The sequence below is a fragment of the Gekko japonicus genome, unplaced genomic scaffold (genome assembly GCF_001447785.1).
Source record: "Gekko japonicus isolate JY-2015 unplaced genomic scaffold, Gekko_japonicus_V1.1 scaffold1098, whole genome shotgun sequence".
In the NCBI taxonomy this organism is placed as follows: Eukaryota; Metazoa; Chordata; class Lepidosauria; order Squamata; family Gekkonidae; genus Gekko; species Gekko japonicus.
Window position 1 is genome coordinate 500,614 of NW_015160244.1, and position 19,302 is coordinate 519,915.

At 49.0% G+C, this 19,302-nt stretch overlaps 2 protein-coding genes across 2 annotated transcripts in view; one reads left to right on the forward strand and one right to left on the reverse strand.

Annotated features, from left to right (window-relative positions):
* Window positions 1-19,302, forward strand: part of CCDC78 (coiled-coil domain containing 78) — a 39,436-nt gene that overhangs the window by 8,909 nt on the left and 11,225 nt on the right. Inside the window, exons 2-11 of the mRNA XM_015413570.1 lie at window positions 828-978; window positions 2,295-2,426; window positions 4,775-4,861; window positions 6,656-6,835; window positions 8,137-8,310; window positions 10,091-10,141; window positions 10,714-10,802; window positions 12,173-12,251; window positions 13,282-13,407; window positions 15,893-16,104. Coding sequence (XP_015269056.1) covers window positions 828-978; window positions 2,295-2,426; window positions 4,775-4,861; window positions 6,656-6,835; window positions 8,137-8,310; window positions 10,091-10,141; window positions 10,714-10,802; window positions 12,173-12,251; window positions 13,282-13,407; window positions 15,893-16,104 — 1,281 coding nt within the window. The remainder of the gene's footprint in view (window positions 1-827; window positions 979-2,294; window positions 2,427-4,774; window positions 4,862-6,655; window positions 6,836-8,136; window positions 8,311-10,090; window positions 10,142-10,713; window positions 10,803-12,172; window positions 12,252-13,281; window positions 13,408-15,892; window positions 16,105-19,302) is intronic.
* Window positions 16,142-19,302, reverse strand: part of FAM173A (family with sequence similarity 173 member A) — a 27,392-nt gene continuing 24,231 nt past the window's right edge. Inside the window, exon 6 of the mRNA XM_015413661.1 lies at window positions 16,142-16,393. The gene's annotated coding sequence lies outside the window, so the exon portion shown is untranslated. The remainder of the gene's footprint in view (window positions 16,394-19,302) is intronic.

Sequence of the window (19,302 nt, forward strand, 5' to 3'; positions counted from 1 at the left end):
CCCCCCCAGCCTCTATGGCTTTGTACATCTCTAATCTAACAATCCCACTTTATCGGCAGGCTTTTATGCTAGTGAGATTTAATCTCTTTCCTTCGGCTGTTGTTTCAGGCAGATATAGGGGTATCCCCTATAGGGCTAGAACCTGCAATTGTCTCTATAGTGAACCTGATTCAGTTGCTCATATCCTTCGACGCTGTCCCCAATACTCTACCATCCATGCGCAGCTATTTGATCAGTCCCCACTTACCTTCCACAAGGAATTCGACTGACAATGATCTTAAAATCCTACTGTCTGGTAAGTTCTCGGCAATTACCCTGTCTGTTGCTGAATTCTTAGCTTATGTTTGGAAGCTAAGGGCACATAAGTCCTTGTGCTCATTTGGATTGTTATATTTCTTAACTGAGTTCACTATTCTTGAGAAGTTTAAAAATGATCCCCTGTTGGTGTAAATTGATGTAACTTGTTATGATCTATTAATTTGTTCTATTCATTTATTTGTTCCATGGCCTTCCTTATTGTCCCTGTGTCATGCCAATAAAGGTCTATATGTATATATGTACAAGAGGCCCTTAAACACACCAACAAGGGCTCTCGCAGCGCAGCCTTAACTTCCATGAAATACTGTCGCTCCTCAAAAAGGAAACGGAGGTGGAGTTTCCTTTTGTTCCCAGCATTGCCAGTGGAAGGCACCGACGCCTAGTTCTACCTGATCCACAAGGCGGAAGCCACGCCTGTTAGCAACCTGAGTTGATAGCAACCCAGACTGTGCATGCAGGGCCCCGGAAAAGCGGCCTCTGACAGATACAACCCTCTGGATTCCCTGTAGCTTTTCCGCCGCAGCTGAGCGTGCCTCACACAAACCCTCCGGAATCTTCCACCCGCTTGCCCCGTTAGAACTCATGGACTCCAGAAATGCCTCCGGCACCAACGCCGTCAGTGCCTTCCGAGAACAGGTGCAGCGCCTCACCAATGAGAATGTAAGTATCCCCTGTTTGCTGTAGCCAGTTTGGTGTCGTGGGTTAAGTGTGCGGACTGTAATCTGGGAGAACCGGGTTCGATTCCCCACTCCTCCACTTGCACATGTGGCGGACAGTGTAGAAGGCCTGTTCCTGAAGGGTTAATACACATCAGTCTAGGTAATTATTAGTCATGCTCCGCCAGGGTCTCAGAAGTCATTCTTGCGAAAGGTTGCAGAGGCGACCGCGCCACCGTTTTTAACCCAAGAAGGCCCGAAACTGCCTGGGTGAATTCCAGTGTTCCCTCTAAGCTGAGTGAGTGTGAGCCAGCTCACAGTCTTTTAGGCTCCGGCTCACACATTTTTGCCTTAGCTCAGGAAGGACGGCTCCAGAGCAAACTAATTTAGGCAGTAGTCAAGTCGCTCGCTCACAACTCTAATGCCAGTCGCTCACAAAGTAGGATTTTTGCTCACGAGACTCCACAGCTTAGAGGGAGCCTTGGTGAATTCACCGACGAGGCCTTGGATGCCGGTTTCCTCATTCTAAGTTCAGAACAATCCTGTGGAAATGTTGCCAGTCTTGGGCCTGCTCGAGGGGGGGGGAGGGGGGAGTTAAGAGGTCAAAAGTCTGGGGCCCATGATAGCTTTTGGGGCTGCAAGGCTATATATCCAGTGAGGGAAAAGGGAACACAGTTCATGTGTCTCAACCAATGCTCCCTCTAAGCTGTGGAGTCTTGTGAGCAAAAATCCTACTTTGCGAGCTACTGGCATTAAAGTTGTGAGTGAGCCATTTGGCTGCTGCATAAATTGCTTTGCTCTGGAGCCCCATCCTTCCCGAGCAAAGTCAAAAATGTGTGAGCTGGAGGCTAAAAAACTGTGAGCTGGCTCACACTAACTCAGCTTAGGACAGCCCTTCAAGTCCTTGAAGGTGGTTCTCGTATCACCTCTCAGTCATCTCCTTTCCAGGCTAAACAGACCCAGCTCCTTCAACCTGTCCTCATAGGACCTGGTCTCCAGACCCCCTCGCCATCTTCGTTGCCCTCCTCTGGACACGTTCCGGCTTGTCGATATCCTTCTTAAATTGTGGTGCCCAAAACTGAACACAGTACTCGAGGTCTCACCAGAGCAGAGTACAACAATACTATCCCTTCACGTGATCTGGACACTGTACTTCTGTTGATACAGCTCAAAATCGCATTTGCCTTTTTAGCCGCAGCATCACATTGCTGACTCATGTTGGGTGTATGGTCCACTAAGACCCCTAGATCCTTTTCACACATACTACTGCCAACACAAGCCTCCCCCATGCCGAGTGTGGTCGTTGTTCTCCACTACCAGGTTCAGCTGCAAGACCGTAACGAAAGGCTGTACGCCAGGGTCGGAGAGCTGCAGGAGAAGACGGGGCAGCTGGCCGGGTCGAAGACTGCACTGTCGTCGAGGCTAGTCCGCAGCGAAGAAGAGAAACTGAAGGTAACGGGGCGCAAGCGGCATGTGTGAGAGATGAGAATATGGTCTTCTGCCATATACTCCTGCCTGCCCTCCCTGTTCAGACACTCAGCTGAGGTCCTGCTGCGTCTTCCTCCTTTTCCAGAGGGAAGAAGGATGACGGCAACTGACAGGGCCTTTGTGATGGTGGCCCCCAGTTTGGAATGCTCTCCCCCCCGGGGCTTGTCTGCTGCCAGTGCCAGCTGAAAATGGCTACCACAGAGGTAGAACCAGTCACTAAATGGTGGCCGTCTATCACAAAACCATCGCTGGGTTCTACAAAATGTTGAGAAAAACCCCTTTTTGTCTGCTTACGCTTTTATGTCAGTTTTATTCATGGTTCCTATGGCTTAAATTGTGGGTTTTATGCGTTACTCTCTACTATATTATTTATATTTTTCCTGCTATATGATGCCTGCTCTATGGCTTGATATTTTATTGTTTTCAACTCGAATTTGACATTTGAAGGGGTTTTGCCAGTTTTACAGTTGACGTTCACACGAGAAACAAGCTCTCTGGTTGAGAGCAGTGGGGTGCAAAATGCTTAAAGATAAAAACAATATTAATTTTACATATTTGTAGGAGATAAACTTCTTTCCACTGGGCAATCAGAGTGTCTTTCACAGCTAAAGATGTGCATATAAATACACCGTTAGAAATCAACAGACTGTATCGAGTGTGACGGAAGTACTAGAGAACACACGAAGCACAAGAGGTCCTATAAAGCAGCTGGAGTTTCACAGCCCCGTGGGAACATCTCATAACATTCAGCTGCCCTAAAGAGCTGAGCAATTGGTTCCAAAACGCTCACTTACAGTGTTTCGGTAATCCCTACAACAGCCCTGCAGAGTAGGCCAGGTGTTCTCTTTAAACCAATATCTCACACAAGGACATATTTGGGGGGCGAAAGAGGAGGGATAAAACAGGTTCAAGCTGGTCTTTTTTTTGGGGGGGGGGGGGGTTGCATTTGTGTGTGTGTCCGTGCCTGGAAGTCATGGGGTGCGTTCAGACGGGCCATTTAAGCTGGCATAAACTGCTCTGGTTAGAACCGGAGCAGTTTGATCTGGAAGAAACGCGATCACACTCACCTCCTGACTGCACAGCACATCGTGATATGCCCGTTCACACTACCAACGTGAAGCAGCACACATCAGCGGTTTTTTTTAAAAAAATTGTATTTTGCACATGCTCATAGGCAGCCATCCACAGAGTTGAGATCTTCGCGCAGGCGCAGAACACCCTGTCCCAAAAAGCGTGCCCTGAAACGAAGACTTCCCTTTAAACTTTTACAGTGAAAAGGGGCTCTGTGAGGTCCCGGGACACCCTGGGAGGTAGGCGGGGCTGAGAGGGCTCTGACAGAAACTGCTCTTTTTCAAGGACAGCTCTTATCAGAACTACGGCTCGCCCAAGGTCATCCAGCAGGTGCAAGTGGAGGAGGAGTGGGGGAATCAAACCCGCTTCTCCCAGATTAGAGTCCGTGCACTTAACCACGACACCAAAGTGGCTCTCATTTGGTGCCCTTACCTGAAAAAATAGCACTCCCCGAGCCCCAGCTACCCATGGATCAATTCTCCATTATACCCTATGGGGACCAGTCTCCATAGGGTATAATGGAGTGCCCAGTGGACATCCCCCCCTGCTTTCCGAGTGTCTCAAAACCAGGGGATCCCCTGCCCCCAACTGGGGATTGTTACAACAAACAAGACCACGGTGTATAGTAACTAGCAAAACAATAAATCACCGTGTATACATATACAATATAAGCAGATATTTATATATAATGCTTTTTAGAAATCAGTTGTCAGCAAAGTTACAACTATAACATTATAGAATGCGATCTTAGGCTTGGCAGTACATATGAAACACTACAGTATATTCTCGGACAAACGACAGATTTCTAGTATAAGTCCGTTTACGAATCCTTCTTCAGGTTTGTCGTCTGTATTCTTATCTTCAATGGAATAAAGTGCTGCAAGCTGCAATGGAGTGTAACATGCTTAATAATCCAACAAAAAACATAACTTTTACTCTAATATGTAAAAGGGGGATTGGCAACCCTAAGTCCTATTGGGGCATTGAAAACATTCAGAGAAGTGGCTTGATAGCCTGCCCCCACCTCCCAGCCCTGGTATTCCTTGGAGGTCTCCCATCCAAGTACTTGCGGGGGTCAGCCCTGCTTAGCTTCCGAGATCTGATGCAATCTGGCTTGCCTGGGCTATCCAGGTCAGATTGGCGCAAGCCGGTCTTTTAACATTGGACATTTTGGGATTTCAAGAGCTGGCAGGCTGGTATTCTATGTCCAAAAGTAGAACGGAGTTCCCTCTTCCTCGTAGATTTCCAAGGACCTGGTTGACTTCCAGATCGAGAGCAACAAAATGAGAGAGCAATACGAGGAAGAATGTTTCGAACTCAGGAGCACGGTAGGTCTCCTTGGGCAAGCTCCACAAATGCGGTATGCGATGCTGTGCTTTTGACCTTCCAACTCCTCACCTGTAGACACTGGGCGGGTCCACGTGGCTCCATTTAAGCGGCCATATTCCCTCCCCAAGGAATTCTGGGACAAAGGTTTCCCAGCCTCCACGTGGCTGGGGATCTCCTGCTATTACAGGCGACAGAGACCAGGTCACCTGGAGAAAATGGCTGCTCTGGAAGGCGGACTCTGTGGCACTGCACCTCACCTGAGGCCCCGCCCCTCCCCTCCCCAAACCCCACCCTCTTCAGGCTCCACCCCCCCAAATCTCCAGGTACTTCCCAACCCAGAGCTGGGAACTCTACTGGGAGGGCTAGGGGAGCATGCCTCATCCTGTGGGCAGCAGAGGAGAGGACGCGCAAGAATGGGTTTAGACTAAGGGCGGGAAACGCTCTTTTACTTTTTTGGGGGGATTTAAATATCCCCCCTATATTTTCTTGCAACTTTTAAGATTTTTGTGCACACCTGGGGACTGCCCCAAGTGTGCAGGAAAATCTCCCTGCCCCCGGGTGCCCCCGATGTGTGGATTTAGATATCCGCACGCAGGGGGCGCCTTCGCTATTAGATATATAATCTGTTACTGCCCCCTTTACAGAAAGATCAGGTTAGATGGCACTGCAAACTGTGTTTCCTGCAGACAGGAGAGGAATTGGGATCGGGTCTAGGAAGAGGGACGGCAAACAGCCAGAAAAGAGGTATACAACAAGACCAGTCGAAAAGGCATTCGCGGCACGCGACAGATTGACTTGTGTTCTCAAAACCCACCAAGGGACAAGGAAAGGATGGGATCATATTCTCAGGTGGTGGTCCGTCCGAATATCTGCACATGTGCAGATGAAGCCGTTACCTTTGGGAGAGGGTTATAAACCATGTTTTTACTGGCAAACTTCGTGGTCCTCCCCTCGGTTTGTAGAGCCCCAAATCATCACGGGGGCTGGTCCCCGTTGTGCGAGTTTACCTATCCACACTGGATAGGGACAGCCCTTGGCCATTAGACACACAGGGATCCTAAATGCATCAAGATCACCAGATTAGAATAGTATCCCCCTCCTCACCCCAACCAGGGTTCCCTCTAAGCTGAGTTAGTGTGAGCTGGCTCACAGTTTTTTAGCCTCCGGCTCACAGATTTTTGTCTTAGCTCAGGAAGGATGGCTCCAGAGCAAACTAATCTATGCAGTAGCCAAATCACTCGCTCACAACTTTAATGCCAGTAGCTCACAGAGTAGAATTTTTGCTCATAAGGCTCCACGGCTTAGAGGGAGCATTGTCCCCAACCCAAGGTCCAGTCCAGTCCAGTCACCTTTATTGGCATGTAACGGTGGCTCAAGTGTTGAAGACGCTGAACTGCAGGCTGTGGAAGGTCGGTAGTTCAGCAGTTCGAGACCCGAGTGTGCCGCATGACAGAGTGAGCTCCCGTCTCTAGTTCCAGCTCCTGCCAACCTAGCAGTTCGAAAGCAAGACATTGCAAGTAGATAAATAGGTACCACTTCAGTGGGAAGGTAACAGCATTCCGTGCGCCTTGGTGTTTAGTCATGCCGGCCACATGACCACGGAAATGTCTTCAGACAGCGCTGGCTCTTCAGCTTTGAGACAGAGATGAGCACCGCAAACCTAGAGTCGGATTCGACTGGCTTTCGAGCAAGGGAACCTTTACCTTTTTAACCCTTGCAAAACCAACCAAGGTAGGATTCCGATAGAAGAACTTCTCCCCGCCACCCCCAAAACTGGATTTTTGCATTTCCAGATCCTGGCCTTGGAGAATCGTGTTCTTGAAGTCGAGCTCCACGAAGAGAAGACCGGCGGGGAGCGAGACGCCTTGCGGGAACGGCTGCGGGCCTTGGAGGCGAATCGCAAGGAGCTGGCGGACGAATACCTGGTTCTGAAGAGCAACTATCTGGCGCTGAGCAGGGAGCACGAACAGGAAGTATGAAGGGGGGGGGCTACTCAGAGCTCCTTCGGGGAGAGGAAAATCTCAGCTGTTTTTTGACCTCAGGGTCAATGGCCAGATTTGCATGTTGCAAAATACAGCATAGGCTGTATTTGCGTGGATGCTCAAGCAGTGTTCCTTCTAAGCTGAGTTACAGTGAGCTTTGTTGTTCAGTCGCACAGTCAGGTCCGACCAGGGCTATTTTTGGGCAGGAACGCAGAGGAACGGAGTTCCGGTTAGCCACACCCAGCAGGAACTCATTAGCATAATAGGCCACACCCAACAGCAGGAACTCATTAGGATTGGCTACATTAGGGGGTGTGGCCTAACATGCAAAGGAGTTCCTGCTCCCAAAAAAAGCCCTGGGTTTTGACAACAAACAAGGTAAAGAGAATAAGAAGGGAAAGGTGGGTGTGGCTGGATGAGCACACTTCTGGTAACACAGGGGTGTGGCCTAATATGCTAATGAGATGTAATGTCAGGGTGTGGCCTATTATGCTAATGAGTTCCTGCTGTTGGGTGTGGCCTATTATGCTAATGAGTTCCTGCTGGGCTTTTTCTACAAAAAAAGCCCTGGGTCCGACTCTTCGCGACCCCATGGGCCACATCACGCCAGGCCCTCCTGTCTTCTGTCGTGCTCCGGAGTTCGCTTAACTTCATGTTTGTCGCAGAGTTTGCTTAACTTCATGTTCGTTGCCTCGATGACACTGTCTAACCATCTCATCCTCGGCCGTCCCCGTCTTCTTTGGCTTTCAATCTTTCCCAGCATCAGGGTCTTCTTCTCCAGTGAGGGCTCCCTTCTCATTTGGTGGCCAAAGTATTTGAGCTTCAGTTTCATTATCTGGCCTTCCAGGGAACTAGTTCACCATTTTTTAGCCTCCGGCTCACGCGTTTCAGCCTTCGCTCAGGGAGGATGGGGGCTCCAGGGCAAACTAATTTATGCAGCAGCCCAATCGCTCGCTCACCACTTTCATGCCAGGAGCACACAAAGTAGAATTTTTGCTCACAAGACTCCACGGCTTAGAGGGAGCACTGGCTTTGAGCAAAGCTGGCATTTTGGAGTCAAGTTTGTTCTCAGGGCAGGTTTGCCAGGCTTCACAGTTGAGGCCCAAAGAACAAAGAGACACCTCATTAAAGTGCTAATTATATTCCCGGCTATTAGCAAGTAATATCCCGTGTGTGTTCACTAATATGGTAAATAATCATATTCAGTACATTCACCGACGTGCTGAAACCTCAAAATATTTCTCATAAAGACTCATTGCTAAATGTGTTAAACACACTGCGGTGTTTCGTAGGTCACCAAGAACGAAGAGCTGAGCCTAGAGCTACTCAACTTGGCCAACGCTAGGACCTCTCGCCCCCACTGGCAGAACGACAGCCCCCAAGCCCGAGGCCAAGACGACGAGCCTTCTGCCGAACTGGAACGGGTGCGTGCCCTGGTCCACCGCCTCTCCGCCCGCAAAGTGAAGGTATGAGTCTCTGGGCCGATCTGTGTTGCCTGCTGATAGACAGGATGTTTGTGTCATTGCTACGGCTTCCCTCAGAGCATCTTTTTTGGGGGACCGCAGTTCGGCGAGAAGGCGGAGTGGAGATTCAGTATTTTGACCAGAAGCAGGAGTTGCCCTCTACCTGTTTACTCACCTGCGTGCTCCCTCTCGGCAGCGCTGAGGATTGAGCCCATAAAATGGTAGCTGTAGCTCCATGCTTCTGTTTCAGAGGACCACAGATCCTCCTCCTCTTCCTCCCCCTCCTCTTCTTCTTCTTCCTCCTCCTCTTCTTCCTTTTCCTCCTCTTCCTCCTCTTCTTTTCTCCACCTCCTCTTCTTCCTCCTCTTCTTCTTCTTCCACTTCCTCTTCTTCCTCCTCCTCCTCTTCTTCCTCTTCCTGAACAAGAGTTTCCAAAGGCAAAGGAACGTGAAACTAATTTAAGCCTGTTAACGTCGGTATACCCTCTTTTTTGCGCCTTGTCAAAAGTCTAGTTCTCCCAAGCAAGCAAAACCAGAGCCATGGCTCAGTGGGTAGGAAACCTGCTTGGTATGCAAAAGGTTGCAGGTTCAATCCTGGGTATCGAAGACAATAAAAAAGTCAAGGAAATTTTTCACCCAGAGCAGGCTAGGTAGCCAAAAAGGTTAAAAGGGGGGGGGGACCCTTGTGTATTAAAAAATTGTCTGGTGTGTAGTGTCCAAATTTAAACCGCTGAGGAAGGCCTCACGGCCGAAACGCATTTGATTTGGTTGATGTTGTATTCTGTGTTATTCATCATTGTACCTGTCATAGGAAAGATGATTGTGAGAGTGACGTCCCCATGTGTAGAAGTGCAATTTTACCATAAAGGTTTTTCACACGAAGGGAGAGTACCTATACATGTTTTTTAAAAAAATCCTGATGCATTCTGATGCACAGTTTTAAATATTTATAATTTGATTAATGTTTTGGATTTTTTTTGCAATTGACATTTATATTTCCATTTATTATATTCCTATCTATCTATCTATCTATCTATCTATCTATCTATCTATCTATCTATCTATCTATCTATCTATCTTCCATCTATCTATCTATCTATCTTCCATCTATCTATCTATCTATCTTCCATCTATCTATCTATCTATCTTCCATCTATCTATCTATCTATCTTCCATCTATCTATCTATCTATCTTCCATCTATCTATCTATCTGCAAAAAATACAAGGTTTAAAGAAAATTTCACAAAAAAAAGGGCTTAGATTTTTTTTGAATATATTAGTAAAACAAATGAGATTTACAGTGCCTTACCTGTACAGTATGTTGATTTTTGTATTTTATTAATGTTTGGATTTAGTATTTGTTCTTTTGTATGAAGTTTTGTGATTTAATATTTTGAAAATTTAATAAAAATATAGTTATAAATAAACAAGACAAACAGTACCAAGGTAAACAGATTCCTATTAATATGCATTGCCAATTATGTATAGACACCACCAAACCTCTGTCCAAATGTTTCCATAAAATATTTCTACGTAACTTTTTTTACACACACATATATATATATACACACAGACATATATATATATATATATATATTTGTCACTCTTTTTGGTTACCTACTCCATCCTTGGCATTTCCAATTAAAAAGTATCAGGTAGGAGTTGACGTGAAAGACCCCTGATAAGCTACGATCATATGGACCTCGACAGACCAATGGGTCTGACTCAAGAGAAGGCAACTTAAGGTGCTCACACACCACCTTTTGTGTTTTATTGCCATTAGCCAGAAGATGTGATTGCTTCAGAACACGAACGTCGGAAATTGGAGAAAACGGTGAGCGTGGGGGGCCCTGGCATGGTGCCAGTTGGGGATCAAAATGCTGCCCTAGAATACTGGCCTGGGGTTGGGAGGAAATCCCCCCCCCCCAGAGCTCTCTCAACCAACAGGACTGTGCATGCGCTGAGAAACCCCCCCCCCCAGAGCGCTCTAAACCAACAGGCCTGTGCATGCGCTGCTCCCATGGGTTTTTGGCATTTCCCTCTTCTTCCTGGCATGGCGAGTCTATAGCCTGAGCGGGTCGCACAGTGAATTTGTTCTGATACTCCCATTCTCGCCGTATCTGAAGAAGTGAGCCGTGATTCACGAAAGCTCCTCCCCTGCCACGTATTTTGTTAGTCTTTAAGGTGCTCCTGGACGTTTGCTCTTTTCAGCTCCGAGACCCGGGCTGCGGTTTGGCACAGCCAACTGTGGAGTTAAAATCTGAATGCCTCAATACACTCGGGGGCTGGCCGAGTTTGGAAGAAGCCTTTTGCTTCCCTATAATTTTCTGGCAGTTTCTTAGGGGGTCAGTTCTGGTATTTGCAGGATGCGACAAAATCCTTCCGTTTTCCCCCCCTCCTCCACAGCTCTTTGGGAATCAAGATCACGTCGCCACAGAGATGGAAAAGATGAAGGACATCTACAGTTCCCAGCAACATAAACTGGAGGAGAGAATGTGAGGGAGACCAGTAGGCCCCGACTAGTGACCGAGGGGCTACACGTTTATGTGTGTGTGTGTGTGTGTGTGTGTGTGTGTGTGTGTGTGTTATATCACTTTAAACGGTACAGCCCAGGTCCCAGAGAATCCTGGGAAATGTAGTTTGGAATGGGTATAGAGCAGTGATGGCGAACCTTTTAGAGACCGAGTGCCCAAACTGCGACCCAAACCCCACTTATTGATCGCAAAGTGCCAACATGCCAATTTAACCGGAATACTGAGGTTTTACTTTAGAAAAAAACCACTCACACATTAACTTAAGATGATCCAAACAAACTAAGGGAAGCAATCCCAAATGCTTTCATGTACTTAACATTATTTGGAAGAGAATTCCACACTTTAATGGTGGTCTGGGCCTGGCTGGGGCGATGGCACGCGTGCCCGCAGAGAGGGCTCTGAGTGCCGCCTCTGGCCCCCGTCCCATAGGTTCGCCACCACTGGTACAGAGAATTCTGTAGGCAATCTGTTGTTCCCTTCATGACCCCATAGAACTGTAATTCCCAGATTTTACTGGGAAGAGGGAATAACGGTAACTAGCATAAACCTGTAATGCTGGGTCTCTCTTTATGAAGCCCGGCTGATTGTCGTGTGCTTGTGTTTCAACACTGACATTTGGTTTCTAACAGTGCGTCCCTAAGAAAACTTTCCTGAGAAAGAGCACCAGACCCGAATAGGATTTCAACAGGCCAGCTGAGGACTCTCTCAGCTTCCCTCTGCAACCATGAGGGACAGAAACTTAAAGAGGATTTTAAAACAGAGGTGGAGAAAGTGAGATTCCCAGAAGCCTGCATATTCTAGAAAGTTCAGGATCTGTGCGGTGAGCAGTGTTCCCGCTAAGCTGAGTTAGTGTGAGCCAGCGCCAGTGTTCCCTCTAAGCTGAGTTAGTGTGAGCTGGCTCACAGCTTTTTAGCCTCCGGCTCACAGGATTGCAGTCTTCAAGTATCTGAAGGGCTGTCATGTAGAAGATGGAGCAGATCTGTTCTCTCTTGCCCCGGATTGCAAGACTAGATCTAATGGGTGGAAATTACAAGGGAGTCGTTACTGGCTAAATATCAGGAGAAACTTCCTGATTGTCAGAGTGGTCGAGCAGTGGAACAGTCTGCCTCGGGAGGGGGTGGAGGCTCCTCCGCTGCACGTTTTCAAGCGGAGGCTGGACGACCATCTTTCGGGTATGTTGTACGGCTCTCTTCTTTCGGCTCTGCTCCTGCAGAGTGCAGGGGGTTGGACTAGATGACCTGCAAGGTCCCTTCCGACTCAAACATTCTATGATTCTAGGAACCAGCGTGAATGGGCATAATTGCGGGTGACGGTGTTCCTTCTGTGCGCAGGGTGGCCATGGGCAGAGATCTGCAAGAGGCCAAGAGAGCAATCCGGAACACGCAGCACAGGCTGGCGGAGCAGTCGGCGGTAAGGAAGCGTCTACGGCCGGAATGATGACGATCAACGCAGGGAATAGATTCCATGTATTTATTCAACAAAATGTATATCCTGCCTTTCGCTCCTCACGAAGGCCACCGAAGCAGACGAGAAATTAAAACACACGTAACAAAACTGCCTTTTAGGGCCACAGAAACCAACCGAACATGAACACACATGCAAGAAGAACAAATCAGTCAATCCTCAAAGAAATCAACCCTGACTGTTCCCTGGAAGGCCAGATAATGAAACTGAAGCTCAAATACTTTGGCCACCCAATGAGAAGGGAGCGACAGGGACTGAGAATAAAACAGCCAACAGTTTAGAAAAGAGACAACAAAGGGGGGGGGGCATGAAAGAGCTTTATAAAATTATGCATGGGGGGGGGAGAGTTGACGAAGGGAAAATTTTTCTTCTTTCCCCAAAATACTAGAACTCGGGAGCACCCAATGAAGTAATGGGCAGTAGGTTCGGGACAGTAGGACTCTTGAGAGTCCCTTGGACCGCAAGAAGATCAAATCAGTCATTCCCAAAAGAAACCAACCCTGACTGTTCCCTGGAAGGCCAGAGACTGAAGCTGAAATACTTTGGCCGCCCAATGAGAAGGGAGCACTCACTGGAGAAGAAGGCCCTGATGCTGGGAAAGACTGAAGGTCAAAGAAGACGGGGACGGCAAAGGATGAGATGGTTAGACAGTGTCATCGATGCAACGAACATGAAATTGAGCAGACTTCAGAGGACGGCGGAAGACAGGAGGGCCTGGCGGGAGCTGGTCCATGGGGTCGCGAAGAGTCGGACTCGACTGTGCAACTGAACAACAGCAAAAAGGGGAGTGGGGAAGAGGATGCAAGGCCCTGTAAGGAAGGGGACAGAGCCCCCCATAGCCCCTCCACCATAGCTACGGGCCAGCTCCTGTTTACTGTTGCTCCAATTGGCTAGAGCGGCTGCCCCTCTGGATAACCACGATAACAACCCCCCCCCTTCCCCGGCTCACTTTTTGATTTGCCTTCTCGGCCCACAGGTTCTCCTCAGCTCCCAAAGCCAGCTCCAGGAAGTGGAGGCCGAGAATTCCCGGCTCCAGACGCAGCTGAAGGAGCTGAACGAAGAGTACCGATCGCGGCTGGTGCAGTACATCGCGGACCTGGCGGTGAGCAGTTCCCTTCCGGGACCCGAGCGGGGGCGGCGGCGGGGGTGTCTTCTGTCTGCTGGCCTCCAGGTGGTTGTATATCAAAAATGAGAGCTCACGGGAGGAGAGTGAATGAATTACGAACAAAAGCAGAAGAATTATATTGTATGAAACAATTCAAACAATTTGAAATCTTTGTTAAAGAACCCTTATATATATATATATATTTAAAGAGCTAGGATCAAAAAGTACTTGATACAAAGTAGGACTACAATGAAAGCCCACAATTCCTTTGTATAAAAAACTCCAGGAGTACAATAGTTCCACGTCTTATGTGAGTATAGCTCTACACGGCTGGCTTCACTGCCGCATTCACGTTTCGCTTCCTCAGATAGCTGGCACTCTTTCGCTGTGAATTGAGAATTATATTTCCATGCCATATTTACTCTATTACAACATATGAACTATATCCCCAGTTGCCGGCACATACATACTCACTGAAATAGAGTTTCGACACTGCTCCTTCGCTAGTTTTCCCGGGATGACAACCAGTGTTCCCTCTAAGCTGAGTGAGTGTGAGTTAGCTCACAGTTTTTTTAGCCTCCAGCTCACAGGTTTTTGTCTGAGCTCAGGAAGGACGGGGCTCCAGAGCAAACGAATGTATGCAGCAGCCAAATCGCTCGCTCACAACTTTAATGCCTGTAGCTCACAAAGTAGAATTTTTGCTCACAGGACTCCACAGCTTAGAGGGAACATTGATTACAACTGACCCCCAGGCGACAGAGGTCAACTCACCTGGGGAAACTGGCCGCCTTTGGAAGGTGGGCCTCTCTGGCATTAGACCCCACTGAAGTCCCTTCTCTTAAGAACATCAGAGAATCCCATGTTGGATCAGGCCAAAGGCCCATCCAGTCCAACATCCTGTGTCACACAGTGGCCAGAAATACCAGGTGCCATCAGGAGGTCCACCAGTGGGGCCAGGACACTAGAAACCATAGGAGCCCTCCCACTGTTCCCCCCCCCCAAGCACCAAGAAGACAGGAGGCAGATGTTCCCCGTCTGAACGCCGGTGAGTGCACCGATTGCAACCGGCACCTATACCGATGTAAAGCCCCCGTCTGAACGCACCCTCTGTGTCACCCAGTGGCCAAAAACACCTGGTGCCCTCAGGAGGTCCAGCAGTGGGGCCAGGAGACTAGGAGCCCTCCCACCGTCGCCCCCCCCCCCAAGTACCAAGAAGACAGAGCATCACTTGCCCCAGACTCAGAGTTAAGAACATAAGAACATCAGAGACGCCAATGTTGGATCAAGCCAGTGGCCCCTCCAGTCCAACACTCTTGTCACTCTTGTCTTGCTCTGTCTTCTTGGTGCCTGGGGGGTGGGGACAGTGGGAGGGCTTCTAGTGCCCTGGCCGCACTGCTGGACCTCCTGGTGGCACCTGGCATTCTTGGCCACTGTGTGACAGAGTGCTGGACTGGATGGGTCATTGGCCTGATCCAACATGGGCTTCCCTTATGTTCTTAAAGGAACTCTCGGTCTGGGGCAGGTGATGCTCTGTCTTCTTGGTGCCTGGGGGGTGGGGACAGTGGGAGGGCTTCTAGTGCCCTGGCCCCACTGCTGGACCTCCTAAGGGCACCTGGTATTTTTGGCCACTGTGTGACAGAGTGCTGGACTGGATGGGCCATTGGCCTGATCCAACATGGAGTCCTTACCTTTAAAGTTTAAAGAGCACAGTAGCCTCCCTGAGGTCCTGGACGCCTCCGAAACACTACAGTAAGGCCCTTTTCTTTTCTTTTTTAAACAAACGGCAGGGCGAAGCTTCGCCCAAGCACATATCGCCGTCCTTAAAAAAAAAACGGCGGGCGAAAATCGGAAGCCTGAGGCTTCCGAACGGAAGTAGCTGTGCAATGTTGGAGAGCGATCAGACGGCCAGGTACAGCGTTTACAACCGTTGCACTCAGGGTACCACCACTTGGGGACCTAGTGGCAGAGTGCAACGGTGTAAAAGGCTTTACACCGGTTAGGGACAGGAGGCAGATGTTCCCCGTCTGAACGCCGGTGAGTACACCGATTGCAACCGGCACCTATACCGATGTAAAGCCCCCGTCTGAACGCACCCTCTGTGTCACCCACCCGACTCAACCATCAGACGACATTCATGAGACTTTCCCAGTCACCCAGAAAAACAAGACGGGGCTCCTTTCTGGGCCAGCGTTCAAATCTCGCATGTCTCTCAGCGCCCGGAGTGTGCCTCCACCGCTGGGGCTGACGGGGACCGCTCCTGTGCAGTGTTCCCTCTAAGCTGAGTTGGTGTGAGCTGGCTCACGGTTTTTTAGCCTCCGGCTCGCAGATTTTTGTCTCAGCTCAGGAAGGGATGGGGCTCCAGAGCAAACTAATTGATGCAGTAGCCAGATCGCTCGCTCACAACTTTAATGCCGGTAGCTCACAAAGTGGAATTTTTGATCACGAGACTCAACAGCTTAGAGGGACCATTGTGTCTTTCAAGGCCTACGTTGACGGTAAGTCAGTGGAGAAGACGGTGGCCGGGAAGGCGCCACCGGAAGCGGCTCACCTGAAGCGTTTCGTGGACAGCATGTTGAAGGACATCCGGGCGTCCCACAAGTCTCGGGAGGAGCAGCTGGCCAGGGCCGCGCGGGGCTACAAGAAGCGCCTGCAGAGCCTGGTCAAGACACACGAGAACCTGCTGATCGCGTACCGGTAGGGGACGACGCCACCTGGGAAGGCTGCAGGGGGGGCGATCGCCGCCACCGAGGAGGACTCGGCCTGCGGCTCTTTGGGAAGGGCTGCTTTTGCCCCTCGGAATGACAAAGCGGTTCCGGCTGGCCAAAGCAGGCCGGCGCCCGTTTCGTTGGATGCTGTTCTGACAGGGTGGCTTCTGTCCCACCGACGCTTCGGCCACAAGGTCCGGGTTAGGCGCCGAAGTTTTGTCAGACTCTTTGGCTTTGGCTCCCCGCCGACTGGCGCGGTTACTCCTTCTTGAAGGTCCCTGTTAGAAAAAGCAGAGGGTGGTAGTCCTGGTTATGGAGGAGGAAGAGGAGGATATGGTGGTGGAGGACCTGGATATGGCAACCAGGGTGGGGGCTACGGAGGTGGTTATGACAACTATGGAGGAGGCAATTATGGAGGAGGAGATTACAATGATTTTGGAAACTACAACCAACAGCCCTCAAACTATGGTCCTATGAAGAGTGGAAATTTTGGTAGAAGCAGGAACATGGGGGGACCATATGGTGGAGGTAATAAGTTGAATGAAGTAGTTTGTCTTTTATGTGCTGTGTAGGTCAATTTTTTCTGATCAAGAAATAGAATCAATTTTTTGTGCATGTCAGTTACTTACCTGGTGGACCTTTAATGACAGGCAGAGGAGAAGTGAAGGCTTCCACATACTCACTTGTCAAGTGAAGAACCTAGTCTGACCCTACTACGTGCTCCGCCCACTACAATAGTAACACCTTTATATTTGATGGTATGGCAAGGAAGTAGGGGTGGAATGAAATTTCATTTATCTTCTACCTGCCTCTTGTCATTTGAATATTTCTGTAAGCCAGCTTTTCCAAACCCCATCTTGTCCTTTTACACCAAGCCATTTACAGCATTCAGACACTGAGAAGGAAAGAAAGAATATCGCCCCCCACACACACACACACACGTTTCTTAAAACACAGATTTATTTCCGTTTTCATCAAAATCCTAGATCTGGCTGCAGAAACGGGACTATTGATACCTTTTATTTTAGTTGTAGCTGGGCTACCCAGTGCCTGAGACATGATTATTCTTCCCCACAACACAGTACTTTTCTGTTCACCTTAGACAGACATTCATATGATGGGTGCAGATGAAGAGTTGGCTCACTGTTGAAGTGGCTAAACTATTCGTACTTGCAGTGGGTTAAGTCACTAAAAATCAAATTTGATTCTATTTCTTGGTCAGAAAAAATTGAGAACTGGCTTCTGTATATAAAATGTATGCCACTACTGTTCTAAAAGAGCATGCCATCTTCCTTGGAGTTCTGATGTACCACAAAAATCAATACAGTTGCAAACCAGAAATAGATGTGTAAGAGTTGTATAAATTGATTTAATCAGATCTGGTGAAGTTTATGAGATGTGAGACCTACTGTGTTAAAAGGTGATAATGTCATTTCGGTAGGGGAAAAAAAAGCAGAACTCGTGGCTGTTCTGGAGCTAGGAGAAAAGGTGGCCAGTACAGATCAGGCAGATTACACAATCTGCCCGACGGAGTCTCCGAGCGGCTTCCAATCTCCTTTCCCTTCTTTCGTTTATTTCTTTAGTTTGCGCAATCTGTTCTGCCTAGTCATGGGAGGGCCGTGGTGTGGATGGCCTAGGTTAGCGCGGTCTCATCAGATCTCGGAAGCTGAGCAGTCGCCCCTGGCTCGTATTTGGATGGGAACCAGTTTGGTGTCGTGGTTAAGTCCGCGGACTCTAATCTGGGAGAGCCGAGTTTGATTCCCCACTCCTCCACTTGAAGCCAGCTGGGTGACCTTGGGTCAGTCACAAGTTCTTTCAGAGCTGTTCTCTCAAGGGCAGTTCTCAAGAGAGCTCTCTCAGCCCCACCTACCTCACAGGCTGTGTTCCCTCTAAGCTGAGTTACTGGGAGCTAGCTCACTCTTTTTTAGCCTCCAACTCACACTTTTTTTGTCGTAGCTCAGGAAGGATGGCTCCAAAGCAAACTACTTTATGCAGTAGCCAAATCGCTCGCTCACAACTTTAATGCCAGCAGCTCACAAAGTAGAGTTTTGCTCACAAGCCTCCGCAGCTTAGAGGGAACATTGCTCACAGGGTGTCTGTTGTGGGGAGGGGAAGGGAAAGGAGATTGTAAGCCACTCTCAAACTCCAAGTGAAAGGTGGGGTATAAATCCAATCTCCTCCTCCTCCTTTTCTTCTTCTTCGAATACCAGGGTCGTGACACAGAGGTAGGAAATGGCCAACCACCAGTTTTGCCCTGAAAACCCTACCGGGTCGCCACTGTCACCAGTCATGGGGAAGAGGACTAAACCCTTTTGTTTATTAAAAAGATTTAGATCCTATTTCGTTTCCAATCCAAAACAGCTTTTCAGTTCATGGTTTTCAATCCAAAACAGCCCATAAAAGGTCCTTAAATTTCGGACCGATGTTGTTATTATGAACAGCCCCGCCATAAATACAAACGGTGCTAAGATACAGTTTGGTGTATTGGTTAAGTGCGCAGACTCTAATCTGGGAGAACCGGGTTTGAGTCCCCACACCTCCACTTGCACCTGCTGATGTGACCTTGGGTCAGTCACAAGCTCTGGCACAGCTGTCCTTGAAAAAGAGCAGTTTGTGTCAGAGCTCTCTCAGCCCCACCCACCTCACAGGGTGTCTGTTGTGGGCTCGAGAGCCAGTTTGGTGTAGCAGTTAAGAGTGCGGACTCTACTCTGGGAGAACTGGGTCTGATTTCCCCACGCCTCCACATGCAGCTGCTGGTGTGACCTCGGGTCAGTCACAAGTTCTCTCAGAGCTGTTCTCTCAAGGGCAGTCCTCAAAAGAGCTCTCTCAGTCCCACCGACCTGACAGGGTGCCTGTTGTGGGGAGGGGAAGAAGAAGAAGAAGAGACTGGATTTATACCCCGCCCTTCCCTACCCAAAGGTGTCTCAGAGTAGCTTACAAACTCCTTTCCCTCCGCCTCCCCACAACAGACACCCTGTGAGGCAGTTGGGGCTGAGAGAGCTCTTGACAGAAACTGCTCTTTTCCCAAGAACAGCTCTTATCAGAGCTACGGCTTGCCCAAGGTCACTCAGCCAGGTGCAAGTGGAGGAGTGGGGGAATCAAACCCGGTTCTCCCAGATTAGAGTCTGTGCACTTAACTACGACACCAAACTGGAGGAGGAGAGGAGATTGGATTTATCCCCCGCGC